Genomic DNA, 25,311 nt, shown 5'->3' with positions numbered 1-25,311 from the left:
AATTTAAACTACAATAAGGTATTTATTTATGCCTTAAGTATGGTAGGTACTAATATATAAGATTTAATAAATCAGCTCAAGTCATTCAGAGAAAAGTCAGTGAACAAATTAATTTGACAAAGCATCTTGAATTAAAAACATTACTTTTAACTCTGACCTATGTGGTGGGAGACAATAGGAGTTTAGCTGAATTAATAGGGGGTTAAAAAGTAGGTAATGAGGGTGTGTTTTTAAACATAATAAAGATTTAAATGAATGCAAGGTGGGTACAGGATAAACTAGTGGTTCTTTGATCTTTATCTTTCACTGTGTCGTGAGCAACAGCCTTACACATACCTCAACACCACCCCCCCAACCCCAACAGTTCACTCAGTATGCCTTCCACTATTGTCCTCTTTTACATGGTTTGATGTCATCCACCTTGGGATTCTTTGTTAGATATGCCCCAAGTTCAACAATCAGTTAGGGGAAGACTTACACTGGTCACGCGACGGTAGATCTGCGCAGCATTTTGGCACTCCGAGTAAGGATATTCAGATGTAGCCATCTCAAGCATGCACATCCCAAAAGCATAAACGTCAACGGATTCATCATATTTCTCCTCATACATCTCAGGGGCCATGAACTCTGGGGTACCTTAAATTAAAAGAACGATTCAGACTCAATGCGAGCAGAAGCTTCAGACGTTACTCACCGGGGTGAGAAGCAGAGGGGTTGACCTGTGAGAGAGAAGAAATTGGAATGGGGAGAAAAAAGGAAAGGGGGAGAAAAGAGGAAGGAAATCTTCTCAGTCAGTCTGTTCCATCAAATATCTCATAAAAGATTCTTCCACTGCAAGGCCTTTATATGAAACTGGAATAAGGTCAAGGATCTATTTATTGATTTACTGTGTAAAATGAATTTGTTTATATAATATGTCAAAATAAAGCCTTGGCTAAGATAATAAACTAATATAATTCATATTGAAAACAAATAGAAGGAAAAGGAAAGGCACTATGCAAGGAACAAAGCAGATATAATGGTACATCTGTAAGATAAGATGATGGGTTTAAAAAGATCAAAATACTTGTGTGCCCACTAATGTATGGTAGCTGTAGGGTTAATATTTACAGCTACACTCTTGGCATTAACACTCAATCTAATTAGTTTCACTTTTTAAGAAGGCCTTGCAGTGAAAAACCCGATATTCAATACATTTTTTAAAAAATGAAATAAAACGTAATTGTCTCCAAAGGCCACTCACCAGAGCCCTTTTCTTCACATACTTACCATCCCACCTGCAGTACACAAATAAGCCTACTACAGACACAAGAAATGTAGTGAGGGACATCCTACAGGCAAAAAGACAAACACACACACAAATATAGAACCCAAATACAGACTGATTTATGAGCACAGTGTGTGATCCCACAAGACTAGGTTTTGTAATGCTTCCAGAAAATTAGGTCTGCATACCTCAAATTATTAGGCATTTCCAAGAAACAGGCATGCACACTATGATTTAATCAACAAAGAAAATAAAAACTCTATTGGGCCAGAGATTTCAGGATGCCAAAGACAATCAAAGAAATGTTTCCTGTGAAGAAGGCAAAAAAAGAAATTCAGCTTTAAATGACACTTTTCCCATTCTTCTTGTGAATGTATTATAAGAAAATGTGAAAGCATTCCTAACCCTAGTTACATAATATTCCAAGGAGAACACTGTTTTTGAAAGATGTACAAATAACTGGTGTTCTGTGTTTTTCCTAGTAATACTTAGTATCCAAGTTCACTTAAAAATTAATGGGTTTCTTTTGTTATTGTCACCTTTTGGAGGGAGTAAATAGAATGTTTATGAAGACCTCAAGTTTTTAAATTGTGATATCCTCTTCATAGAGTGAAAGCTTATCAAAATAGGCATTAAATTATTTTTCCAGCTTTGAGTTTCTAACATATAAAGTCTGAAAGGGACAGCCTTGTTCTTTAGATAAGTGATTCTCAACAGGGGGCAATTTTGTCTTCTAGGGGCCATATATAGCAATCTCTGGACACACTTTTGGTTATAACAACTAGAAGGCAGGTACACAGGGAGCGTGCTACTGGTATCTAGTGGGTAGAGGCTGGGAATGCTGCCCCAGAGTCTTACAACGTATACAAGACAGCCCCTTGCAACAAAGAATTGTCCAACCCCAAATCTCAGTAGTATTGAGGTTGAGAAACACTCTTTTAGATAGATCATAAGTTCTGAAGAGTGAGACTAAGAAAAAAGTTGATAAAACCAACTTTTCAGAATGAATTGTCATATTTATTTTCACAAAATGTTAGGAGGCTATTCTTTTTATTTTTTTTATTTTGGAGATGGAGTCTTGCTCTGTTGCCCAGGCTAGAGTGCAGTGGCGCAATCTCAGCTCACTGCAACCTCCACCTCCCGGGTTCAAGTGATTCTCCTGCCCTAGCCTCCTGAGTAGCTGGGACTACAGGCACCCGCCACCACACCCGGCTAATTTTTTTTTTTGTATTTTTAATAGAGATGGGGTTTCTCCATCTTAGCCAGACTGGTCTCAAACTCCTGACCTCAAGTGACCCTCCCACCTCAGCCTCCCAAAGTGCTGGGATTACAGGCATGAGCCACTGCGCTTGGCCAATATTCTTGAATATACATATATATCCAACAGACATTTTATATGTTTAAAAATTTAATTTTTATCTTTTAATTTTAGAAAGTAAAACTAAATATAAATTCCATTTCTTTCATGAAGTGACATACTGTATGTATTACATAAATAGTGTATAATGTTAAGTATCAACAGTGTGTAATGAAAAGATGGCTGGCTGGGTGGGGTGGCTCACGCCTGTAATCCCAACACTTTAGGAGGCCAAGGCAGGTGGATCACTTGAGGCCAGGAGTTCGAGACCAGCCTGGCCAACACGGTGAAACCCCATTTCTACTAAAAATACAAAAATTAGCCAGGCATGGTGATGCATGCCTGTAATCCCAGCTACTCGGGAGGCTGAGGCACAAGAATCGCTTGAGTCCGGTAGGTGGAGGTTGCAGTGAGCTGAGATCGTGCCACTGCACTCTAGCCTGGGTGACATAGAGAGAGACTCCATCTCAACAACAACAACAACAACAACAAAAAAGGCTGTTACATTAGGTTTTATCAACAAAGTTCACTTTATTTCTTGTAACGTAATGTTATCAATAGTCTCTAAGATGATTCCAAGAAGCACAAATATAGAGAATCCTACATCTCATAAGTACAATGGATCACCTCCTGAGTTCAAGCTATGAATTTCTTAAGGTTTATATCACTTAAAACTCTGACAGGGCCAGGATTCTAAATAAAAGGAATGTCAGAAAGCCAGTCAGGCTCCAAGGTACACCTGAAACATACCTATCACACTCTTGGCAAAAGAAGCCCGCTTCAAGGTTGCCAGACCGAGGTCTCCAATCTTGACTGAGCCAGTAGGGCCGGTGATAAAGATGTTGTCACATTTAAGATCGCGGTGAATGATAGGTGGAGTTCGAGTATGAAGAAACTGAAGACCTTTAAGGATCTGACGGCACCAGCTTCTTAGAACTTTGATCTTCATCACTTTAAACCTTTTCAGATACCTAGAAAAAGCAAAGTATACCAAACAAGTTATCAATGATAGGAGTTTGTTGCTTTGAAGAATTCCATTAAATTCTAACATGACTGGAGATGGGAATATCAAATTTAGCATGCTAAGATTCAGTAACACTAAAGGTTAATAATACTTTTAGTAAGCAGGGCTACGATAGTTTAAAATAAAAATTCTATTAAGAGACACAGAAAAATAAGTCTTCCAAATGCTTTTTCATCTAAACAATGATAGTATTAGGTAACTAGTTTTTTCTTAAAGAAATGGGAGATCAAGTTGGCTATATCAGCTAAATATTTCAGAGCCAAAAATATTTAATTAGTGATTGGTAAGAGAATTATGGTAACAAAGCACCAAATATGAATTCCTTAACATTAGGTCACCATTTAAATGATTAAGAGGTAGAGTTCTGCTTCTGTTAAATAGTGGAGTAGTTCTATCAGACACAGATGTATTTATAAACTCTAGTCAAAAATATACAAAACAACTATTACTTGAAGGTTCTGGAGAGCAATCAAAATCAGTCATATTTGGAAGGGACAAAGGGAAAGCACTACTTGAGTTTCCTTCTTTATAATACATTTTTACCTAAGAAAAGGCCCTGTTCTGATTCTGCAGGTCTGCTAAACCCCAGACAGAAATGGCGACTGAGTTTGGAATGACCACAGCATCAAGAACAGTGCTATCTAACAGACCTTTCTGCAAGGATGGTCTGTCCAATAAAGTTGCCACTAGCCAAATGTGACCACTCAAATGTAGATTAACTAAAATAAAAAATTTCATTTCTCAGTTGCACTAGCCACATTTCACATGCTGAACAGCCACATGAGGCAAATGGCTACCATTCTGGATGGTGTACGTTATACAACATTTCCATAATGGCAGAAAGTTCTACTGGACAGCACAGATCTAGAAAGGAAAGGAGGAAATCTCAGAAAGCAGGCACCAAAGGAGAGCCCTAAACTCTGTGTATTCACTCTGCCCAAATCTCTAGTTGACCTCTGAAATACATGAATGTAGGAAAGATTCCAAGCAGCCCAAGTATGCTAGAAGAACTGAACAGAGACCTCTGGTGCTACCCACTGTAGAAAAGATACATCTGGGGATTGAGTTCCAATGCCTATTTTATCTGGAAATATTCAGGAAAAAAAGAGCACTAAAAATGTTAAATAGAAAAGACTACATTTTCCTTTCAGTATCTTTAAAATACACACACGATTAGTTAAAGGAAAATCTATAATACTGTGATATATATGATATGCTTACATATTCTATTAAATAATTATTGTTTTTCAGTTCCTGAATTTGTTCAATTTTTGTAATTTCTATGTCTTTACTGATATTCTCTATTTGTTGAGCTAAAATTTTCTATACTCTTAACATTTGGCTGTCACTGTTTCCTGCATTTAGTATTCCAGTTTTGTTGAATAGGTACTATAATTACTCCCATTTAATAATGACTTATCTATGTACTTGTATAAGATATGAAATTACTTATGTAATCTTGTACTTGTGTAAGATATGAAAATTACAGCATACAGAACAAGCGGTAGGGGGTTATATGAAAACTTTATTTGTGCAAAGGTCTTGTATTTTACATGAAATTGTACAGTATTAGTCCTAAATAAATTGTGAAAAGTCACAACGTAAATGTAATCTTCAGGGCAACTACTTAAAATGAAAAACATGCAGAGATCCAGATCTAACTAAAAATCAAATAGCAGAACTAAAATAAAATTTTACTTCATTTGGGTGGGCTAATTGAAGAAAACTAATAGCAAAAGTGGGTTTTATGGTTTAAAAAATATATCAAAACAGTCATGCTGGATGGAGGGTAAGGAAAAGGCTGCCTGGAAAGCGGCATAAGGGCATTTTCTGATATGATGGAAATGTTCTCTATCTTGAGAGTTTTGGTTACACGACCGAATGCCTTGTCAAAACTCATTCAATCGTACAATAACAATTTATTCTATCCTGATGCTGTTTGGAGGTAAAAGAAAAATAAAGTACACAAATACTGGAACTCTAATGAAATGCATACTGAAGGGTTTACGGGTGAAGCATATTGAATTATTTTATTTTACAATTTATTTTATTATGGAATGAATAAGATGGATGGAGGATGAATAAATGGACATATTAATAATATGGTAAGGCAAGTGATGCAAAAAGTTAGTAACAACAGAATCTTGGTGCTGAGTGTGTGCTCACTGTATGCTTCTTTTGCCTTTTCTATATAATTTTTAGAATTTTATAATAAAATATTGGAAAGTTTATTTGTCGTTAGTCCTCCTTATAAACATCCTATTTTTAAACAAAAGGGTATCCTACTATGAACTTTATATTACTTCTCTCTTTTTTTTAACTATTCCCATAGCACCTCCCTAATCACAGAAAACCTGTTTATCCTTTAAGATCTACTTAAATTATATCTATCATTTTAGTAAAGACCTTCAAGATTATCCCAGCTAGCAGGAGGGAATCATATCTTTGTCTCAACTGCTATTCAAGTGAAAATTACACATATATTAATGATTCACATTTCATTTTAAGAACCTATTCTACGGGAATTGTGTACAAACATGATTATTATAGCAATGTTTATAAGGAAAGTATAAGGACAAGAAGGAATCCAATCTGCTCCATATTACAAATGGAACATTTCTAAACTCAGAGAAGCTAAGTTTGGTGAGAATGAAAAGTGGTTATAAAAATATGAATATTAATTAAAATCACCATAACCAACCACATCTTGAGAAAGAAAAGTGACAACTAGGCACCATCAGTGCAGATAGGACAAAAAAAAAAAAAAAAAGATGTCTCTGCCAGGTGCAGTGGCTGACGCTGGCTCACTCCCAGCACTTTGGGAGGCTGAGGTGGATGGATCACCTGAGGTCAGGAGTTCAAGACCAGCCTGACCAATACGGCGAAACATGGTGTCTACTAAAAACATAAAAATTAGCTGGGCATGGTGGCATGTGCCTATAGCCCCAGCTACTCGGGAGGCTGAGGTTGGAGAATCGCTTGAACCCGGGAGGCAGAGGTTGCAGTGAGCCGAGATCACGCCACTGCACTCCACCCTGGGCAACACAGAGCGAGACTCCATCCCCCCCCCCAAAAAAAAAAAAGATGTCTCTGATATATCAAGCACTTCAGGGTCTTCCATTATGACTGATTTTTGTCCAACCACATTGAAGACAAAGCCCAGCTGCGAAAAGCTCCACTCTCGTAAGCAGAGCTCTTAATCAGTTCTTCAGTACTAAGATATTTACTAAAAACAATCAACTCATGGTTAAATGGGGATAATTATAGTACCTATGCCAAAACTTTGCAGACTAAATGCTGAGAACAATGGCTGCTAAATATTAAGAGTACAAAGAATATTCTATTGAAGTAGAGAATATCAACAGAGACAGAAACTTTAAAAAGGAACCAAGTAGAAATTGAGGTGCTGAAAAATACTGTGAAGATTCACTAACAGATTTCAACAGCATATGTGAACACACAGAAGAAAAAGGCAATAAACTTGAAAATAGGAAGTGAAACTGTACAGTCTGAGGAGCAGAAATGAGCAGAGTCTAAGAGATCTGTGGGACACCATCAAGTTGACCAAAATATACACAATGGGAGTCCTAGATAAAGAAGACAGAAAAGAGCAGAAAGAATATTTAAGAAAATAATGGCCACAAATTTCCCAAACTTAGTAAAAGACATGAATCTACACATCCAAAAAGTTCAACGAACTCTAAAGATAAATGCAAATAGATCCACAATGAGAAACACTATATTCAAACTGTTAAAAGGCAAAGACAAAGAGAGAATCTTGAAAGTAGCAAGGGAGAAGTGACTTATGACCATGGGATCCTCAATAAGATTATGAGCTGATTTTTCAGCAAAAACCATAGAGGGCAGAAAGCAGTGGGATGACATATTTAAAGTGCTAAAAGAAACAACAGCAAAACCCCAAAAAAAACCTGAAGACTGCCAACCAAGAATTACATATCAGCAAAATTATACTGCAGAAATGAAAGAGAAATTAAGATATTCCCAGGTAAATAAAAGCTGGAAGAGTTTGACAGTAGTACACCTTCCCTAAAGGAAATGCTAAAGAGAATCCTTAGAGGAAATAAAAGAACACTAGACAATAACTTGAAGCCATAAAACCAAATCAAATCTCTTTAAAGTCCATCACACATCTAAATATTAAAACCAGTATTAATGTATTTTTGGTTTATAATTCCTTTTATTTCCTACATGATTTAAAAGACAAATGCATGTAAAATAATGATTATAAAACTATGCTAATGGGTACACAATGTATAAAGATAAAATTTGAGACAATGAAAACATAAAATGGGAAGGAGGAGTGAGGCTGTATAGGATCAGAGATTTGTATGCTATATTAAAGCTAAGTTGGTATCAATTCAGGGTAGACTGTTGGAGGTTTATGATGTTAATTGTGATCCTCAAGGTAACCACTGAAAAAATATCTAAATATATACACAAAAGGAAATGAGAAAGGAATCAAAATGGTATACTACAAAAGAAAAATAAATACATTTAAAAAGGTAGTAATGAAGGAGATAAGGAGCAAAAAACAGTACAAGACTGTCTCTAGGAATGTGATATATTATGGCTGCGGGCGGTGGCTCACGCCTGTAATCCCAGCACTTTGGGAGGCTGAGGTGGCCGGGACCACAAGGTCAGGAGTTTGAGACCAGCTTGACCAACATGGTGAAACCCCGTCTCTACTAAAAATACAAAAATTAGCTGGGCGTGGTGGTGGGTACCTATAATCCCAGCTACTCAGGAGGCTGAGGCAGGAGAATCGCTTGAACCCGGGAGGCGGGGGTTGCAGTGAGCTGAGACTGTGCCACTGCACTCCAGTCTGGGCAACAGAGAGAGGCTCCGTCTCAAAAAAAAAAAAAAAAAAAGGTACAAGACATACAGAAAACAAACAGCAAAATGGCAAATCATTCATTTTGACTAATTAAATGTAAATAAAGGCCGGGCGCGGTGGCTCACGCCTGTAATCCCAGCACTTTGGGAGGCTGAGGCGGGCGGATCACGAGGTCAGGAGATTGAGACCATCCTGGCTAACACGGTGAAACCCCGTCTCTACTAAAAATACAAAAAATTAGCCGGGCGTGGTGGCGGGCGCCTGTAGTCCCAGCTACTCGGGAGGCTGAGGCAGGAGAATGGCGTGAACCTGGGAGGCGGATCTTGCAGTGAGCTGAGATTGCACCACTGCACTCCAGCCTGGGCGACAGAGCCAGACTCCGTCTCAAAAAAAAAAAAAAAAAAAAAATGTAAATAAACTCTCCTACCAAAAACAGAGATGGGCAGAATGGATTTTTAAAAAAGAAAGAAAAAAAGCCAACTATATACTGTCTACAAGATACTCATTATAGATCCAAGGACAGAAATAGGTTGAAATTCAAAGGATGAAAGAAAAATGATATTCTATGCTAATAGTAAATAAAAGAGGGTGAGGTAGCAAAACTAGTACCAGGCAAAATAAGTAAAAATACTGATGCAAGAGATAAAGAAGAGCATGATGTATTGATAAAAGGGCCAATCCATAAAAAATAACAATTATATACATCAAACAATAAAGCCACCAAATAATGAAGCAAACATTCACAGAATTAAAGGGAGGAAATTAGTAGACACTACAGTAATAGTTGGAGACTTCAGTATTCCACTTTCAATAACGGATAAAACATCTAGACAAAAGATAAGTAAGAAAACAGAAGACTTGAACAATATTATAAACCACCAAAAGGTAACAGACATATATAGAACACACTGCCCAACAACAAGTGAATATATATTCTCAACTGTACATGGAACATTCCTTCAAGAAATCTCCAAAGAAAAGTCTAGGACTGGATGGCTTCACTGATGAGTTCTACCAAACATTTACAGGAGAATTAACACAAATCCTACTCTTCTAAAAAGCAAAAGTGGAGGAAACACTTTCTAAATCATTCTGTGAGGCCAGTATTGCCCTGATACTGAAGGTACCAAAAGAAAACTATAGACTAACACCGTTATTAATGTAGATGTAAAAACTCTCAACAAAATATTGGCAAGCCAAACCCAACTGCATAGTAAAAGGATTATACACCATTTATCTATGAAATGCAAGGGTGATTCAACATAAGAAAATTAATCAGTATAATATATCACACTAATAGAATGAAGTGGTTTCATGATTATCTAACTTGATGCAGAAGAGCATTTGACAAAATCTAACACCTTTCCAAAAAAAAAAAAAATACTCAAGAAACTAGGATAGGAATAGCAGAGAACTTCCTCAACATGATAAAGAACATTTATGAAAAACTCACAGCTAACATATACTCAATGGTGAAAGACCAAAAGCTTTCTCCTTAAAATCAGTAATATGACAAGGATAATCAATGCTAATCATAATTCAAGTTCTAGCCAAAACAGTTAGACAAGAAAAAGAAATAAAGGCATTCAAATCTGAAAGAACTATCTATTCACATATGACTTGATCCAATATATAAAAATCCCAAAGAATGGCTAGGTGTGGTGGCACACACCTGTAATCTCAGCACTTTGGGAGCCACAGGCAAGGGAGATCACTTGAGGCCAGGAATTTGTGACTAGCATAAGCAATATATTGAGACCCTATCTTTATGAAAAATTTAAAAATTAGCCAGGCATGGTGGTACACACCTGGAGTCCCAGCTACTCAGGAGGCTGAGGTGGGAGGATCCTTTAAGCCTAGAGTTCAAGTCTGTAGTGAGCTATGACTGCACCACTGCACTCCAGCCTTGGTGACAGAGTGAAACCCCATCTGTTAAAAAAAAAAAAAAAAAAAACCCCAAAGAATGAACACACACACAGACGAGCTAATACAAGAATTCAGTAAAGTTGCAAAAGTACAAGACTGACACACAAAAATCAGTTGTATTTATATATACCAGCAATTAACAATCTGAAAAGGAAATTAAGAAAACAATTTCATTTGCAATAGCATACAAAGGATCTACGAATAAATTTAACCAAGGATGTGAAAGACTTGTATAATGAAACTACAAAACATTGCTGAAAGAAATTTAAAAAGACATAAATAAATGGACAGACACCCTGTGTTCACGGATTAGAAGACAATATAGTTAAAGATGGTGATACTATACAAAGTGATCTACAGATTCAACACAATTTCTGTCAAAATTCCAACAGCCTTTTCTTGTAGAAATGGAAATCTAATCCTCAAATTCACATGGAATTTCAAGAAGACCCCAACTGTCAAAAAACAATAGTGAAAAAGAAGAACAAAATTGGAAAAGTCACTTCTAATTTTCAAAATTTACAAAAATTACTACAGTAATCAGAGCAATGTGGTACTGGCATAAGAACAGACATATAGGCCAATGAAATAGAATTGAGAGTCCAGAAATAAACCTATACATATGATTAAATCATTTTTGAGAAGAGTACCAAGACCATTCAATGGGTAAAAGTCTCTTCAACAAATGATGCTGGGATAACTGACATCAACATGTAAAAGAATGAAATCAGACCCTACCTCATGGCATATACAAAAGTTAACTTAAAAATGGAACAATAACCTAAATAGAAAAGTTAAATTGATAGAACTCTTAGAAGAAAGCTTAGGGATACATCTGTATGTCCTTGGTTATTTATGACAATGGACTCTTACATGACACCAAAAGCCCAACCATCAAAAGACAAAGCAGATACATTGGATTTTATCAAAATTTAAAACTTGGCACAGGCTTGAGCATCCCAATCAGAAAATCCAAGATCCAAAATGCTCCAATAGAAAATCTGAACTTGAGCACCAACATGATACACAACAAAAATGCTCATTCGAACATTTTGGAGTTCAGATTTGGGAGGCTTAACTGGTAAGTATAATTCAAAGTTCCAATATCTGAAAAAATTCAAAGCCCTTCCGGTCCGAAGCATTTTGGATAAGAGATACTATACTCAATGTGTACATCATAGAACATTATCAAGGAGCAAAAAAGGCAACCTATAGGAGAAAATATCTGCATATCATGGATCTGGACAAGGGTCTAATTTCTAAAATATATAAAGAACTCTAATAAATCAACAAAAAAACAAGCAATCCAATAAAAAATGAGCAAAGAACTTGAATAAACATTTCTCCAAAGATACACAAATAGCCAATAAGCATATGAAAAGATGTTCCACATTATTAATCATTAGGGAAATGCAAATGTAATCCATAATGAGGTATCATGTCACTCCCAGTAGGATGCCTCCTCAAAAAGTTAAACAAAGATTTCCACATGACTCAGCAATTCCATTCCTAGTATACAGCCAAAAGAAATGAAAACAGGTACTCAAAAAAATACTTCTGCACAAATATTTATAGCAGCAGTACTCATAATAGCCAAAAGGTGGATACAGCCCAAATGTTCATCAATGGATGTATAAACAAACTGTGATATTTCCATGCAATGGAATGTTATTCAGTCATAAAAGGGGATGAAGTACTGATGCGTGCAATCACGATGATCCTCGAAAACACCATGCTAAGTGAAAGACGCCAAACACAAGGATCCATAACATACTTTGAGTCTATTTATAGGACATATCCTGATTAGATAAATCCATAGAGATGGTAAAAAGTTGGTAGTTGTCAGGAGCTGAGGGTTGGGAGAAATGGGAAATTGTTCCATGGGCATAGAGTTTGTGACATGAAAAGCATTCTAGAAATTGCACAGAAATGTGTTTGTATTAACACTACTGAACTATACACTTAAAAATGGTTAAGATGGTAAATTTTGTTATGTTTTTTACAATAAAAAAATCCCATCCACGAATGGCTGGTCCCAGAGATCAGGTAGTCCAACCGCTTGTTTTACATACACATGGGGAACTGAGGCCCAAATAAGGTTAGCTATTTGCCCAAAATCACAGGTGGTCAGAGGCAGCGCTGGGAGCAGTCACAACTTCTACTCCAAGTCTAACGCTCTTTCTACTTAATAAACCCTCCTGTTGGCATAAGCCTCTGAAGCTCAGAAACTGAAAATTTCTTTTTAATTGTAGAAAGAAAAAGAACTTAAGATAATGTGCAATTAAAGAAAAAATACGCTGCCTGGCTGGAGGAAGGGAAATGCGGAGTAACTGCTTCATGGGCACAGAGTGTTCTTCTGAGGTGATTAAAATGTTTAGTAACCTGATAGATGTGGTACTTACAAAACATTGTGAATGTACTAAGTGCCACTGAATTGTACTTTCTAAAATGTTAATTGTATGATATTTGAATTTCATGTCTATTTAAAAAAATACGTCTAAATTTATTTCAACTTTTAATCCAAATTTTTTTTCTTTTTCTTTTTTTGAGATGGAGTCTCACTCTGTCACCCAGGCTAGAGTGCAGTGGCACTATCTCGGCTCACTGCAACCTCCACTTCCGGGGTCAAGCGATTCTCTTGCCTCAGCCTCCCGGGTAGCTGGGATTACAGGCGCCCGCCATCATGCCCAGCTAATTTTTCGTATTTTTAGTAGAGATGGGGTTTCACCATGTTGGACAGGCTGGTTTCGAACTGACTTCAGGTGATCCTGACCTCAGGTGATCCATCCGCCTCAGCCTCTCAAAGTGCTGGGATTACAGGTGTGAACTACCACGCCCGGCCTTAATCCAAATTTTCTGACTCATACATTCCCATCTTATTTTTCAGCTATGGGTGTTTTATCTGTTTCAATGTAAATATACATAGAGAACAAAGGTAGAAACTCAAAAGGTCCAAAAAGCATGCATTTTGGAATTAATTCCCATTCCTTCCCAATTTGCCTCTCCAAATGCTGCCAATGGTCCTAGTTATCCATTCTTCCAGAAATGAATATGAATGTTTTCAATCTACTTGCTTAGGAATCTGTATACATTCTCAATCAGAATTCTTAAATTCTGAAATTTTTCTTTTTCTCATTCTCTCTACTTTTTCATTTTTATTTTTGAGATAGAGTCTCGCTCTGTCACCCAGGCTGGAGTGCAGAGGCACGATCTCGGCTCATTGCAACCTCCACCTCCTGGGCTCAAGTGATTCTCTGTCTCAGCCTCCAGAGTAGCTAGGACTACAGGGAAACCCCTTTTAGATAATTAAATCTAACTGGGTCTTCTCACTACTATGTCATCCTCTTTAAATATTTTCTGTCTTTTTTGTGCATTCTGTTGCTCATTTCTTCATAGTTAATATTCCTGTCAATTCAATTCAGTCTGCTGTTTAACCACTACACCATTTACGTTTGAATTTTAATGTTCTTATTTCTAGAAGTTCTTCAGAAGCTTTTAAATTATGCCTGTCTTTTTTTTCTTTGGTGTCTTATTCCTTCAATTCCTTCTTTTCTCTTTATACACTTCATATACACTTACAAATATCTTTACTGACATCATTATGTAAATAATTGTTTGTAATCACTTTCAGACTTGTCCATGATATCTTTAATTGTTGCAGTGCTATTTTCTGGTTGTGTCTATTCACCTTCATTGGTGTGATTTGTAATTTAATTGTGAGGTCATCTTCTTTGGAAACAGTTTTGCCTCTGGACACTGACCAAGGAACTGTGAAAATGTCCCCGGGAGTTTTCTTTCCGTTCCTGATCAATTATTATGTTATGTTCTTCGGTTTGGGATTCCTGTACCAAGTAGATGGTACAAATTTATGTTATAGCGCCATCTACAAATGAGATGGAAGAATACCAAACAGGCTGGGCACCGTGGCTCATGCTTGTAATCCCAGCAGTTTGGGAGGTCAAATCGGGATGAGGTCAAATCGGGATGAGGCCAAATCAGGATGAGCTCAGGAGTTTGAGAGCAGCCTGGGCAACAAAACAGACACTGTCTCTACTAAAAAAAAAAAACTTGTTTTTTTATTAGACAGGTATGGTGGTGAGCAACTATAGTCCCAGGTAGTGGGGAGGCTGAGGTGGAAGGATTCCCTGAGCCCAGGAGTTTGAGGCTGCAGTGAGCTATGATTGTGCTGCTGCACTCTGTCCTGGGCAACCGAGTGAGACCCTGTCTCCAAAAAAAAGAAAAAGAAAAGATTAGTTTACAGAATAATTAAGAACACTGGTAGCATTTGATGTGAATTTCTATTTTTCATCGGTCTCCCCTCTTAAACACAGTCTTCTGCACACAGGTAAAATTCCTTGCAGCTTTCACTGGCTAGAGCACTGAGGTCTCTCTTTTCATGGATAGTTCAGTTTTTTGACACAGGCTAAGTTCTAGCTCCCCTCTCTACCTAGTTCTAAGGCTTTCTGTCCTTGCATGGACATTAAAACTGGCATCAACTCCTCAACCAATATGTGGTCTAAAATCCCAGAGTATAAGTTCCTGTTTTGGCTTTGAGTTATCTCTGCTTATTATCTGGAGGTTAACCTTTCTTTCCTTAAAGCTTAGACACGTATTGGAAAAAACTTTTATTATATTCCACATTTCAGTTTGTTGGTGTGGGACAGCCATTCCACAGGGGCTTATTACCCCACTATGTTACCCAAAGCTCCTCAATATAGTTTTTAAAACAAGTAAACCATTGTATTTTAGAGTAATCTTGGGCATGCCAGACAAACTGTTGACAACCAAGTAAGTATCCAAACCAGTGGAAAGAATCTCAAGATGTACACATAATTATTACCACATAATTCTCCTTAATTCATTCAAACACTTATCATTCAGTATTAGACACTTCCAGTAGAATGTGATATCTAGCACTTGTTCATAGTACTAGGTATATAGTGCTAGTTAGCACATTCTAATGGAAGAAAAGAGAGTATCAAGAAGCCTGACTAACTAGGATAAAGGTATTGCCATAAACAAGAGTGGAAGTTGGATAAAGAAACTAGAATTTGCAGGACAGAAATGATCTGTTCATGTTTCAACATGTTAACCGTAAGCATTTCAGAAAACATGCAAGTGACTATAACCAGGTGCTGTAACACTGTATTCGAATGATCTGGAATTAATCAGCTCAGCAGTATTAACTTTAACAATTAATAAAGAATATATGCCACAGTGACAATTTAAAAATATCCAATTTCACCAAATAAAAAATTTATACAAGGTAACTTACTACAGGTTCTTCTCTGGGTAAAAACAGATCCTCTAAGATACCAGGGGTGCCCAACCACTGGGCCACAGATCGATATCAGTCCATGGCCTTTTAGGAACCTGGCCACACAGCAGGAGGTGAGTGGCAGGCGAGCAAGCAAAGCTTCATCTGTATTTAAAGCCGCTCCCTCACTGCTCGCATTACCACCTGAGCTCTGGCTCCTGTCAGCAGCATTAGATTTCTCATAGGACCATGAACCCTACTGTGAACTGTGCATGCAAGGGATCTAGGTTGAGCGTTCGTTATGAGAATCTAATGCCTGATGATCTGCCCTGTCTCCCATCACCCCCAGATGGGACAGTTTAGTTGCAGGAAAACAAGTTCAGGGCTCCCACTGATTCTACATTATGGTGAGTTGTATAACTATTTCATTATATATTTTAATGTAATAATAATAGAAATAGAGTGCACAATAAATGTAATGTGCTTGAATCATTCCAAACTTCCCCAGCCCCACCCCCGCACCAGTTCACGGAAAAACTGTCTTCCACGAAACCAATCCCTGATGCCAAAAAGGTTGGGGACTGCTGCTCTAAGAAACCTGGGATTACAAAGGCATACTCCAACTCTTACCAAAAGCTCTTTACAATAAGTAACGGGAAATTTCTGCATTAAACCTATTTCTGTGAAAGGAATGATAGATCTAGCTATTTGGGGATTAATTTCTGATGTTATGGGAAATGGAACTAAAAGTATTTTTTAAGTGATAACTGTCGCAATATAATCTGCATCTGATATAAAAGTTGCAGGAATATAGCAAAGCACAATACAAATGAAAAAAATAGGTAGTTTCTCAATAAACCTTAATCTCATTTTAACCACTAGAGGGCTACGTTGACATTTGATTTCTGATTCCTTAGCCACTCTTTTTTTTTTTTTTTTTGAGACAGAGTCTCACCTAGGCTGGAATGAAGTGAGGTGATCTCAGCTCACTGCAACCTCCGCCTCCTGGGTTCAAGCGATTCTCCTGCCTCAGCCTCCCGAGTAGCTGGGATTACAGGTGCACACCACCATGCCCGGCTAATTTTTGTACTTTTAGTAGAGATGGGGTTTCACCACGTTGGCCGGGCTGGTCTCGGACTCCTAACCTCAGGTGATCCAACCTCAGGTGATCCGCCTGCCCCGGCCTCCCAAAGTGCTGGGATTACAGGCATGAGCCACCACGCTCGGCCATAACTTCTCATTTCAATACTTACCAAGAAATAATTATCAAATCACTTTATATACTAGAGGACTTCGTGGGCAAGGAAATATGCTAATACAGTAACAGTCGGAAGGACTGTTCCCTTCTTAGTAGGCTGAACAACAAAAGTAAAACTGGTAGACCTGAAATTTAAAAAATCAAATTCTCTCATACTTCTTGGTCAGCTTTTGTAATACTGATGAACTTACGTTTTAAGTGTTCCAGATGTCATAAGTTCAGTCACCAAAACAATGCACTTCTTTCCTTTTACTGTGGATTCCCAGGAATCATAAAATCTAACAATATTGGGATGCTGAAGACCTTTTAACATTTCAGCTTCTTCTTTAAATCTCTGCCTCTCAGACTTTGTTAATTTTCGATCCTAAAATCAAAAACCAAAACAGAATGTGGTTTAAAATGATAAAACACCAAATCAGACAGTTAATCTTAGACACTTAAGCATTACTAAATCATGATCGATGGTGTTTAAAAAATGCAAATGCTGAAGTTATAAATGATAGATTTGGATTATATACATTCATGCTTGAGATCATTTTAGTATCTTTACTGTTAATGTGTAACTCAGATGTAGTTTCATTTTTGTAAGGTGCAGTTAACTTTCCATATCCAACATAAGTCATCAATTGCTAGACATGCAATTTAATGTCAGGAAACGAACATAGGCTTTGGAGGCAGAAAGACCTAAATATAAATTCCAGTTCTATCTTTCCCTTGATTAAAATCAATCTATCTTTAACCAAAACATTGTTTTTATTTTTGTTTGTTTGTTTAAAAGACAGGAAGTCACTCTGGGACCAAGGCTGGAATGCAGTGGTGCTATCATAGCTCACTGCAGCCTCAAATCCTGGGCTCAAGGGATCCTCCCACCTCAGCCTCCAGAGTAGCTAGGACTACAGGCATGTGCCACCTTGCCCGGCTAATTTTTTAATTTTTTGTAGAGATGAGGTCTTGCTATGATGCACTGGCTGGTCTTGAACTTCTGGTGATCCTCCTACTTTGGCATCCCAAAGCCTGGGATTACAGGTGTGAGCCACTGCATGAAGCCTAATTTTTTTTTTCTTTTAAGCAATAACTTATATACTCAAGTATTTGTCTTCAAGTCAGGAAAATTCTCAGTTAGTATCTCTCTAAACACTGTCTCCTCTTATTCTCTTTTTCTCCCCTTCCAACTCTTCTTTTCTTTTTAAACAATTTTTAAATGTGTGTGAGTATGTGTATAACTTTAGTTTATCTTTAATATCCTTTAATTTCTCTCTCATTTTCCATTTCCTTCTGTATGCTACTTTCTGGGCAATGTTTTCTGATCTACCTTCTTGTTCATTAATTTTTCTCTTCAGTTATTACATCAATCATTAATTGAACTTTAAGGTTCTCACTCTGTCACCAAAAGTACCCAATAAAGAATGTAATAAAAGGAAACCAAGTTACTACTCCTGTTTCTACTCTGCCCAATAGCATTAAAACCAATGGATACTATGTACATGCCTCTTACATAACACTTAATCACAGGCAACAATATATTGACTCTTATCCCCCATAGAATAAGCCCTCAGAGGCTTTATTTTGTCATGAAAAGGCAGTGACAAAATACCTTTTTGTGTTCTATCTTTAGCACCTGACAACCTAGCATAGTGACTTGTTCAACAGCCATTTGTTGAATGAATTCCATAAATGTCTTTTCCCCTCAATACCCCTTTAAAAGTGTGTGTGTGTGTCCTTAATAAGCAGTTAGCATTTCCCCAAGGATAAAAAATTCCTGTGACTTAAAAGAAAAATGAGAATTGAAATTGGGCCTCTGAGTCTCAGTTAAGTCCAACACAACCCATACAGAATGATCAACTTGCAAAAGTCCCAGCTTTTGATTTTTAAAAATGGTTTGTAAAAGCTTATTGTAAAAAAGCTGCCAACTACTTATTTATAGCAAAGCACAGAGGGAAAAAAACGGGGACTTCTTTGCCATCAAAAATCCGTATTTAATTTTCCTTGAGAATACACTGAATGACAATCTAAAAATTCCATAGAAATATTTAGAATATTTTATCTCTAATTTGCCCAGAAGACATCTATACTATAAATACAGGCTACTTTATATAGCTAAGTGTTTTCATCCTTTCTGAAAAGTATTATTTACTTTAAGGGATCTGAGAACCCCTGCTTAATGTTTGAAGTTAGAAATACAGATGCATGACAACAGATTATCATCAACAAAGCAGGAAATGGGGGAAACCTAAACAAATAATTTGGGGCTTCTTTCAATAATTTGTCTACTTGTTTCATCTATAACTGAATCTTGTTTTTTTTTTTAATCTAGGAACATTTCATAAAATATCTTAGAGAAGTACATAATTTTAGCACCCAAAAGACTTTAAGACAGTAATAAAGTAGATCAAAACTAACATAAGACACAGATCAGAAGGAACACCTGGGGTTTTAAAAATAATTTTTGCCAAGTATTTGCCATTTACTAGTTGGCTGCTTCACTTCATTTAATCCTCAGAAAAATGTTGTGAGACGAACTGACTCACAAAATTTTATTATCTCCCTCAAATTCACATGAAAAACAGAACTAAGAGACAAATGAAGATTTGGTTCAAAGCTCATGTTTCAATGACAACAAACAAACCCTAAATATTCTGCAAAACTTCTAAAATAATTTTCTTCTCAGAAGATCCACGTTTGTTATTATATAATAATTATTGAAAAGAAATAGGAACTTTATACTAAATTACAGCTGAAGGTAAAATAAGAGGAACCATATATTGTTTAAATATTACCAACTGTCAATCAAATTATCATGAATACAATGATAAAATTTTAAAAGACCATATCAAAAAGTAGCATTAAAACATCAAGTGAGACTTAGAATGGATTAGCCACTGTTGCTTTTTAGAACCTTCTCTTCACCATTATGGAGCTGGATATTCCTGGGGCCTTAATATACTATACTATCCCAATTGCAGCATTCATTACCTTCAATATAAACTAAAGCTGATACAGCTAACCCATTCTATTCATTTCGTTCATTTCTTTCCATCTACATTAAGTTGTTTTGACAGGATAAATGAGCAAAACCAAGGATCAGTGTCACATGACCTCTTCATAACATGCACAGTTCCAGGCTACTGGGGGTGGGGTGGGGGTCAGGCACCAACTAAAACAATTGCTCATCTCAGTACTGCCCAAATTACAGTGCTCAGTAGATAATCCACTGATGTAATTTCTTCTGGAGTGAGAAGCACAATGCTAACGTTTAGTACAATGACCTCATAACCATTTGCACATCTTCCGTCCCTTGCTTTTAAGAAGCTGTTTCACTTTAAACATCCTCTGACAGACATCTCTCTTTACCCTCATATTTTAGTATTTTTAAAGTAGCAATCCCATCCTTTGCTATTGTTCACTTTATTCGCCCAGAAGCAAACCTTCCAAACCAATTGTGCTAATGAAGCAGTGAGACTAGTTTTCATTCATTAGACTTGAAATTTTTACTTTACAGCTAACAACTGTATCCCCAAAATTATCTGGTCCTCAAGTCTTATTAACATTTAAATTTCTCTAGTATTATATATGTGTAATATTCAAAATTTTACTGCTAAATTAAGACCACATATGATAACTCTACATATCAAAATATGGGTGGAGAAAAGTGTCTGGAATTCTTGATTAAAATATTTTAGGTCAATATTGGAATACTCCCTCCTTATCATTTTCTGCACCACACTGACTTAGCAAAGACATGGGCGTCTATTTCACCTTTTTTTTTTGAGACGGAGTCTTGCTCTGTCGTACAGGCTGGAGTGCAGTGACACAATCTCGGCTCACTGCAACCTCCACCTCCCGGGTTCAGGCAATTCTGCCTCAGCCTCCTGAATAGCTGGGATTACAGGCGTGTGCCACCACACCTGGCTAATTTTTGTATTTTTAGTAGAGACGGGGTTTCGCCATGTTGGTCAGGCTGGTCTGGGACTCCTGACCTTGTCATCTGCCCATCTCAGCCACCCAAAGTGCTGGGATTACAGACGTGAGCCACCGTGCCCGGCCTCTATTTCATCTTTTAAAGTGATACTAATTGTTGTTGGGTATTAGGATAAAGAAATAAAAACTTGTCTTCAGGCAGAGGGTACAGCAGTTTGTAACATTGCTTTCCAGGGCAGCATGAGTTTCAGTTACAGTTTACAGAGAAAAAAAATTTTTAAAGAATTATTCTATATGTTAAAAGAAATTAAGCATATAAATAATTATTTAAGTCTGGCAACTCTCTCATAGGCCTATATGGTATAACGGCAATTCAAAGATGACAGAAGTATTAACTGTAGGTAACTAACTCTTCTTAAAAACTTCAGAATTAGAGATTGAAGGCCTGGGAAAGGTTGGAAAAACTACAACTAGAAACAAAATAATAATTCTCATGCAAAAATTCTTAACTGTTAAAGATAGCAAAAAGACTAACATGGCTTTCAAGGTGTTTTGAAGTATAATATAAAAATTACACCTGCATTTTATGTGGCCAAATCTACAGATTAAATTCCTACTGCAGATTTCTTTATGATCTTCCAGTCTGGTACTCTTAGAGATGAAATTTGGGGTCTATCCCATAAAGCAGAGAGTCTATGTGAGCCCAACTTTCCTCAATGGGTGAAAAGATATCATAATTATGGGGGGGGAGGGGCAGGTAAACACGGCATCACATCCCCTGCTTCTCCATGGAGACTTTTACCTATCATTCTGAAATAGTACCAGTTTCAGAAAGACCAAAAAAAAAAAAAAAAAATTTTTTTTTTTTTTCTCAAAAGAATAGGAAAAAAAATCTGGTTACCTGGTTGTTCTAACTCCTCTGTCAGCCCCTTCTTCCCAATATGGCTCACCTTTATACACTTTATTTATTTACAAAAAGTTTCTGTTTCAAAGAAGCAAGAAGAAAAGTCTATATAAGAGAGATAGGAGGCCAGGTGCGGTGGCTCACGCCTGTAATCCCAGCACTTTGGGAGGCCAAGGTGGGCAGATCACCTGAGGTCAGGAGTTCAAGACCAGACTGGCCAAGATGGTGAAACCCCATTTCTACTAAAAATACAAAAATTAGCCAGGCGTGGTGGCAGGCGCCTGTAATCCGAGGTACTCGGGAGGCTGAGGCCAGAGAATCGCTTGAACCTGGGAAGCAGAGATTGCAGTGAGTCGAGATCTCGCCATTGCATTCCAGCCTAGGCAACAAGAGCGGAACTCCTTCTCAAAAAAAAAAAAAAAAAAAAAAAAAAAGAGAGATACAGTTTTCTCAAGCCAGATGTATACGAATGCATAGGTTCTATTCATTAGGCACCCTTCACTTAATCCCCAAATCTGGGCCAAGAGTATGTAAAAGTTGGAGTATAAGAGGTTCTCTCCACCCCTCTTTGGAGGGCACAAAAGCCACATGGGATTCCAAAATACCTGGGACTTGGCATATACAGGAAGCTTTAGGTTAATGCTAAAAGTAGCAGATACATATAATAGCTGAACCACAAAAAGAAAAAAAACACATTTAATTCTATTAGAAAATGGCTTAGAACATGTGGACAAAGGCAATAAATAAAAATACATTAATAAATAAAACAGAAAATGGCAAACTAGGGCTGGGCATGGCGGCTCACACTTTGGGAGGCTGGGGCAGAAGAACTGCTTGAGGCCAGGAGCTTGAGACCAGCCTACAACATAGCAAAACCCCGTCTCCAAAAGAAAAAAGAAAAAAAAAGGCAAACTACTTTCACGAAGTGACTTACAGTATCTATTGCATAGCAAAACTCAGAACAATACCTAGTCATTCACATAAATTTTTAAAGTTTTTTATTAAAGTAGATTAAATTGATTTGAATGTGAAAGCAGCTAACTAACAGGGTTAAACTCAAACTACTATAGGTGAGGTCTTGCAGGAGTTCTTCCTGAAGAAAGCAAGAAGGCTGAGAAGGGGAGAAAAAGGAAAGATAAATGTGAATGAGAATAAAAATAGAAGAATTATTGCTCCCAGCCGGGCGCAGTGGCTCACGCCTGTAATCCCAGCACTTTGGGAGGCCGAGGCGGGCGGATCACGAGGTCAGGAGATCAAGACCATCCTGGCTAACACGGTGAAACCCCGTCTCTACTGAAAATACAAAAAATTAGCCAGGCGTAGTGGCGGGCGCCTGTAGTGCCAGCTACTCGGGAGGCTGAGGCAGGAGAATGGCGTGAACCCGGGAGGCGGAGCTTGCAGTGAGCCGAGATTGCGCCACTGCACCCCAGCCTGGGCGACAGAGCGAGACTCCGTCTCAAAAAAAATAAAAATAAAAAAATAAAAAATAAATAAATAAAGAATTATTGCTCCCTACTGGAAGGAAATCTTACACTTCAGAGACAAATGTTACTCTGCAGCAAATGGGGAAGAAACAGTTCCCAAAGTTTTTTGAATAGGGTAATGAGGGTTTGCCAAAGGGGAAACCAACAAAACAGAACTGAAAAGCTCAAATGGAGTTATTAGCACTGAAACTTAGTGGGTCATCCCGTAAGAATCTGCCACCACAGGAAAGCAAAAGTGGTTGTGCACATCACAAAGACAAGCATCTCAAAGAATTGTTTCATTTTGTTCAGGAAAGAAATCAAGAAAAAAAATAAGCCCAGTACATAAAAACAAAGAGTTAGGTTTTCAGTGTGCCTGATGTGGCTTTCACTTAAAGAAATAAAAGCAAAAGAGGGAGGACTCATTAATCTCAGGAAAAAAAAAAAACAGAGACAGGGTCTCACTCTGTTGCCCAGGCTGGTCTAGAATTCCTGGCCTCAAGTGATTCTCTGCCTTGGCCTCCCAAAGTGCTGGGATTACAGGCATTAACCACCACACCCAACTCTTGTTAACTTTAAATACTGTGTACTACCTTGCCACCCACTCCCCACGCCAACACCCCCCCGCCCCCGCCACAAGGGTCTTCTCCTTATCAGCTCAATCTTAACCTTTCTATCCCTCTTTCCCTCTTTTCCATACTTCCTTGGGGAATAAGGAATAACTATTTCAAATTTATAGGGAGATCTAGCCCAGAAGCCCAGCGAGAAGATTTGAAGAGTCAGGAAAAACAAAACCTGAAAGCAGAATTTCTACAACAAATGCAACCTGCAACTGAGTTTTATATTGAGAATATACGATATTGAGCATGTACATAAGAATATACAATATCTTTATGCCTGGCAAGGTCTGACTTAAGTGTAATGTTTTACTAATTCTGGAATTCAAATTAGATTTCCAAATCTCTACTGGACATTTTATGAGCAAAGACTCAATACATGTCCAAGCCTATAAAGTCTCTCCACAAATCACTCATTCCCTATTTCCCTTTGTCTTCCCAGGCAATCTCTATAATTCCATGATTCCCCATATCTCATTTCCATGGTCACAAACTAATAAAAGCCACAACTACGTCATATCAAAATAAACATTGCCTGATGACTCTCTTTACCCTTCAACCTACCCTTTAGATAAAGATATTCCCCCAGACACTATTTTTATGACACCGAGCTCCTTGCTCAAAAATAGTAAATGCATAATTAACCAATTTTGCTTAAGTATAAGAATCTTCAGGGGCACTTGTTAAGAACGGATTCTAGGACCCTGGCCCCAGTCTCCAAGGAAGGGATTTCTTATGACCAGCAAGTTTGGAAAATACTCCATTACATCAAATCCAAATTCCAAAGTCACTTGGATCCAGCTTATTTCTCAATACTTTCCAAAAACAACCCACTACAGATAAGGACTCTTGTTATTCTCACATGCCATGCTTATTTCTTCTTTTGCACGCCTATTTCTAAAGTAACTGCCATGAGTTTTAGTTTCCTTGCCTGTAAAAGGAAAACACCATCTTTCCTGAATAGCTAAGAATTATTCTGAGGGCTCGACATATTGTAAGTGTGCTTTGAAAACTGAAAATAATTACACAAATTAAGAACATTATTTTTATGGCAGCTACCCCATTCACATTGATTTATTCTCCCATATGTATTCCTGAATATGTTTCGCAGGCTGAAATAGGCTGTTGAAGAAGTCATCAGGAGAAGTTAGCATTTTCTTAATTTTGGACTATCGATATTATCAGAGGTGGCGAAAAGAACTCTTTTTTCTTCTTTAAATTTCAGAAAAAAGAATTTTGGGTTCTAACTTAGACAATTAATTAAAAATAAATATATGTATATTGTGGCTCATGCAGGTGACCAAAAGATTTCATTAGGCAGTTTGCTTTTCGAATCATATTACCAACCAAATGATAACCTAAATGACAATTTATAAGTTTGACACATTAATCATTAATTTTGTTAATTAATTTTGACTATAGGTAGTTTGGCACGTCCTAATGTCAGCAAACTTCCCTAACTACA

General features: G+C 37.4%; 1 protein-coding gene across 33 annotated transcripts in view; it reads right to left on the bottom strand.

Moving 5' to 3' along the window:
* Positions 1-25,311, bottom strand: part of WNK1 (WNK lysine deficient protein kinase 1) — a 158,802-nt gene that overhangs the window by 80,492 nt on the left and 52,999 nt on the right. For all 33 annotated transcript variants that reach the window (XM_055357484.2, XM_055357488.2, XM_055357487.2 and 30 more), the window contains exons 2-4: positions 17,136-17,308; positions 3,375-3,595; positions 479-636 (exon numbers count right to left, since the gene is read on the bottom strand). In XM_055357484.2, the coding sequence (XP_055213459.1) occupies positions 479-636; positions 3,375-3,595; positions 17,136-17,308 (552 nt within the window). The remainder of the gene's footprint in view (positions 1-478; positions 637-3,374; positions 3,596-17,135; positions 17,309-25,311) is intronic.

This window comes from Gorilla gorilla, chromosome 10, assembly GCF_029281585.2.
Source record: "Gorilla gorilla gorilla isolate KB3781 chromosome 10, NHGRI_mGorGor1-v2.1_pri, whole genome shotgun sequence".
Classification (NCBI taxonomy): domain Eukaryota; kingdom Metazoa; phylum Chordata; class Mammalia; order Primates; family Hominidae; genus Gorilla; species Gorilla gorilla.
Note: the sequence above shows the minus strand (reverse complement) of the source record. Positions and strands in the feature narration are given on the sequence as shown.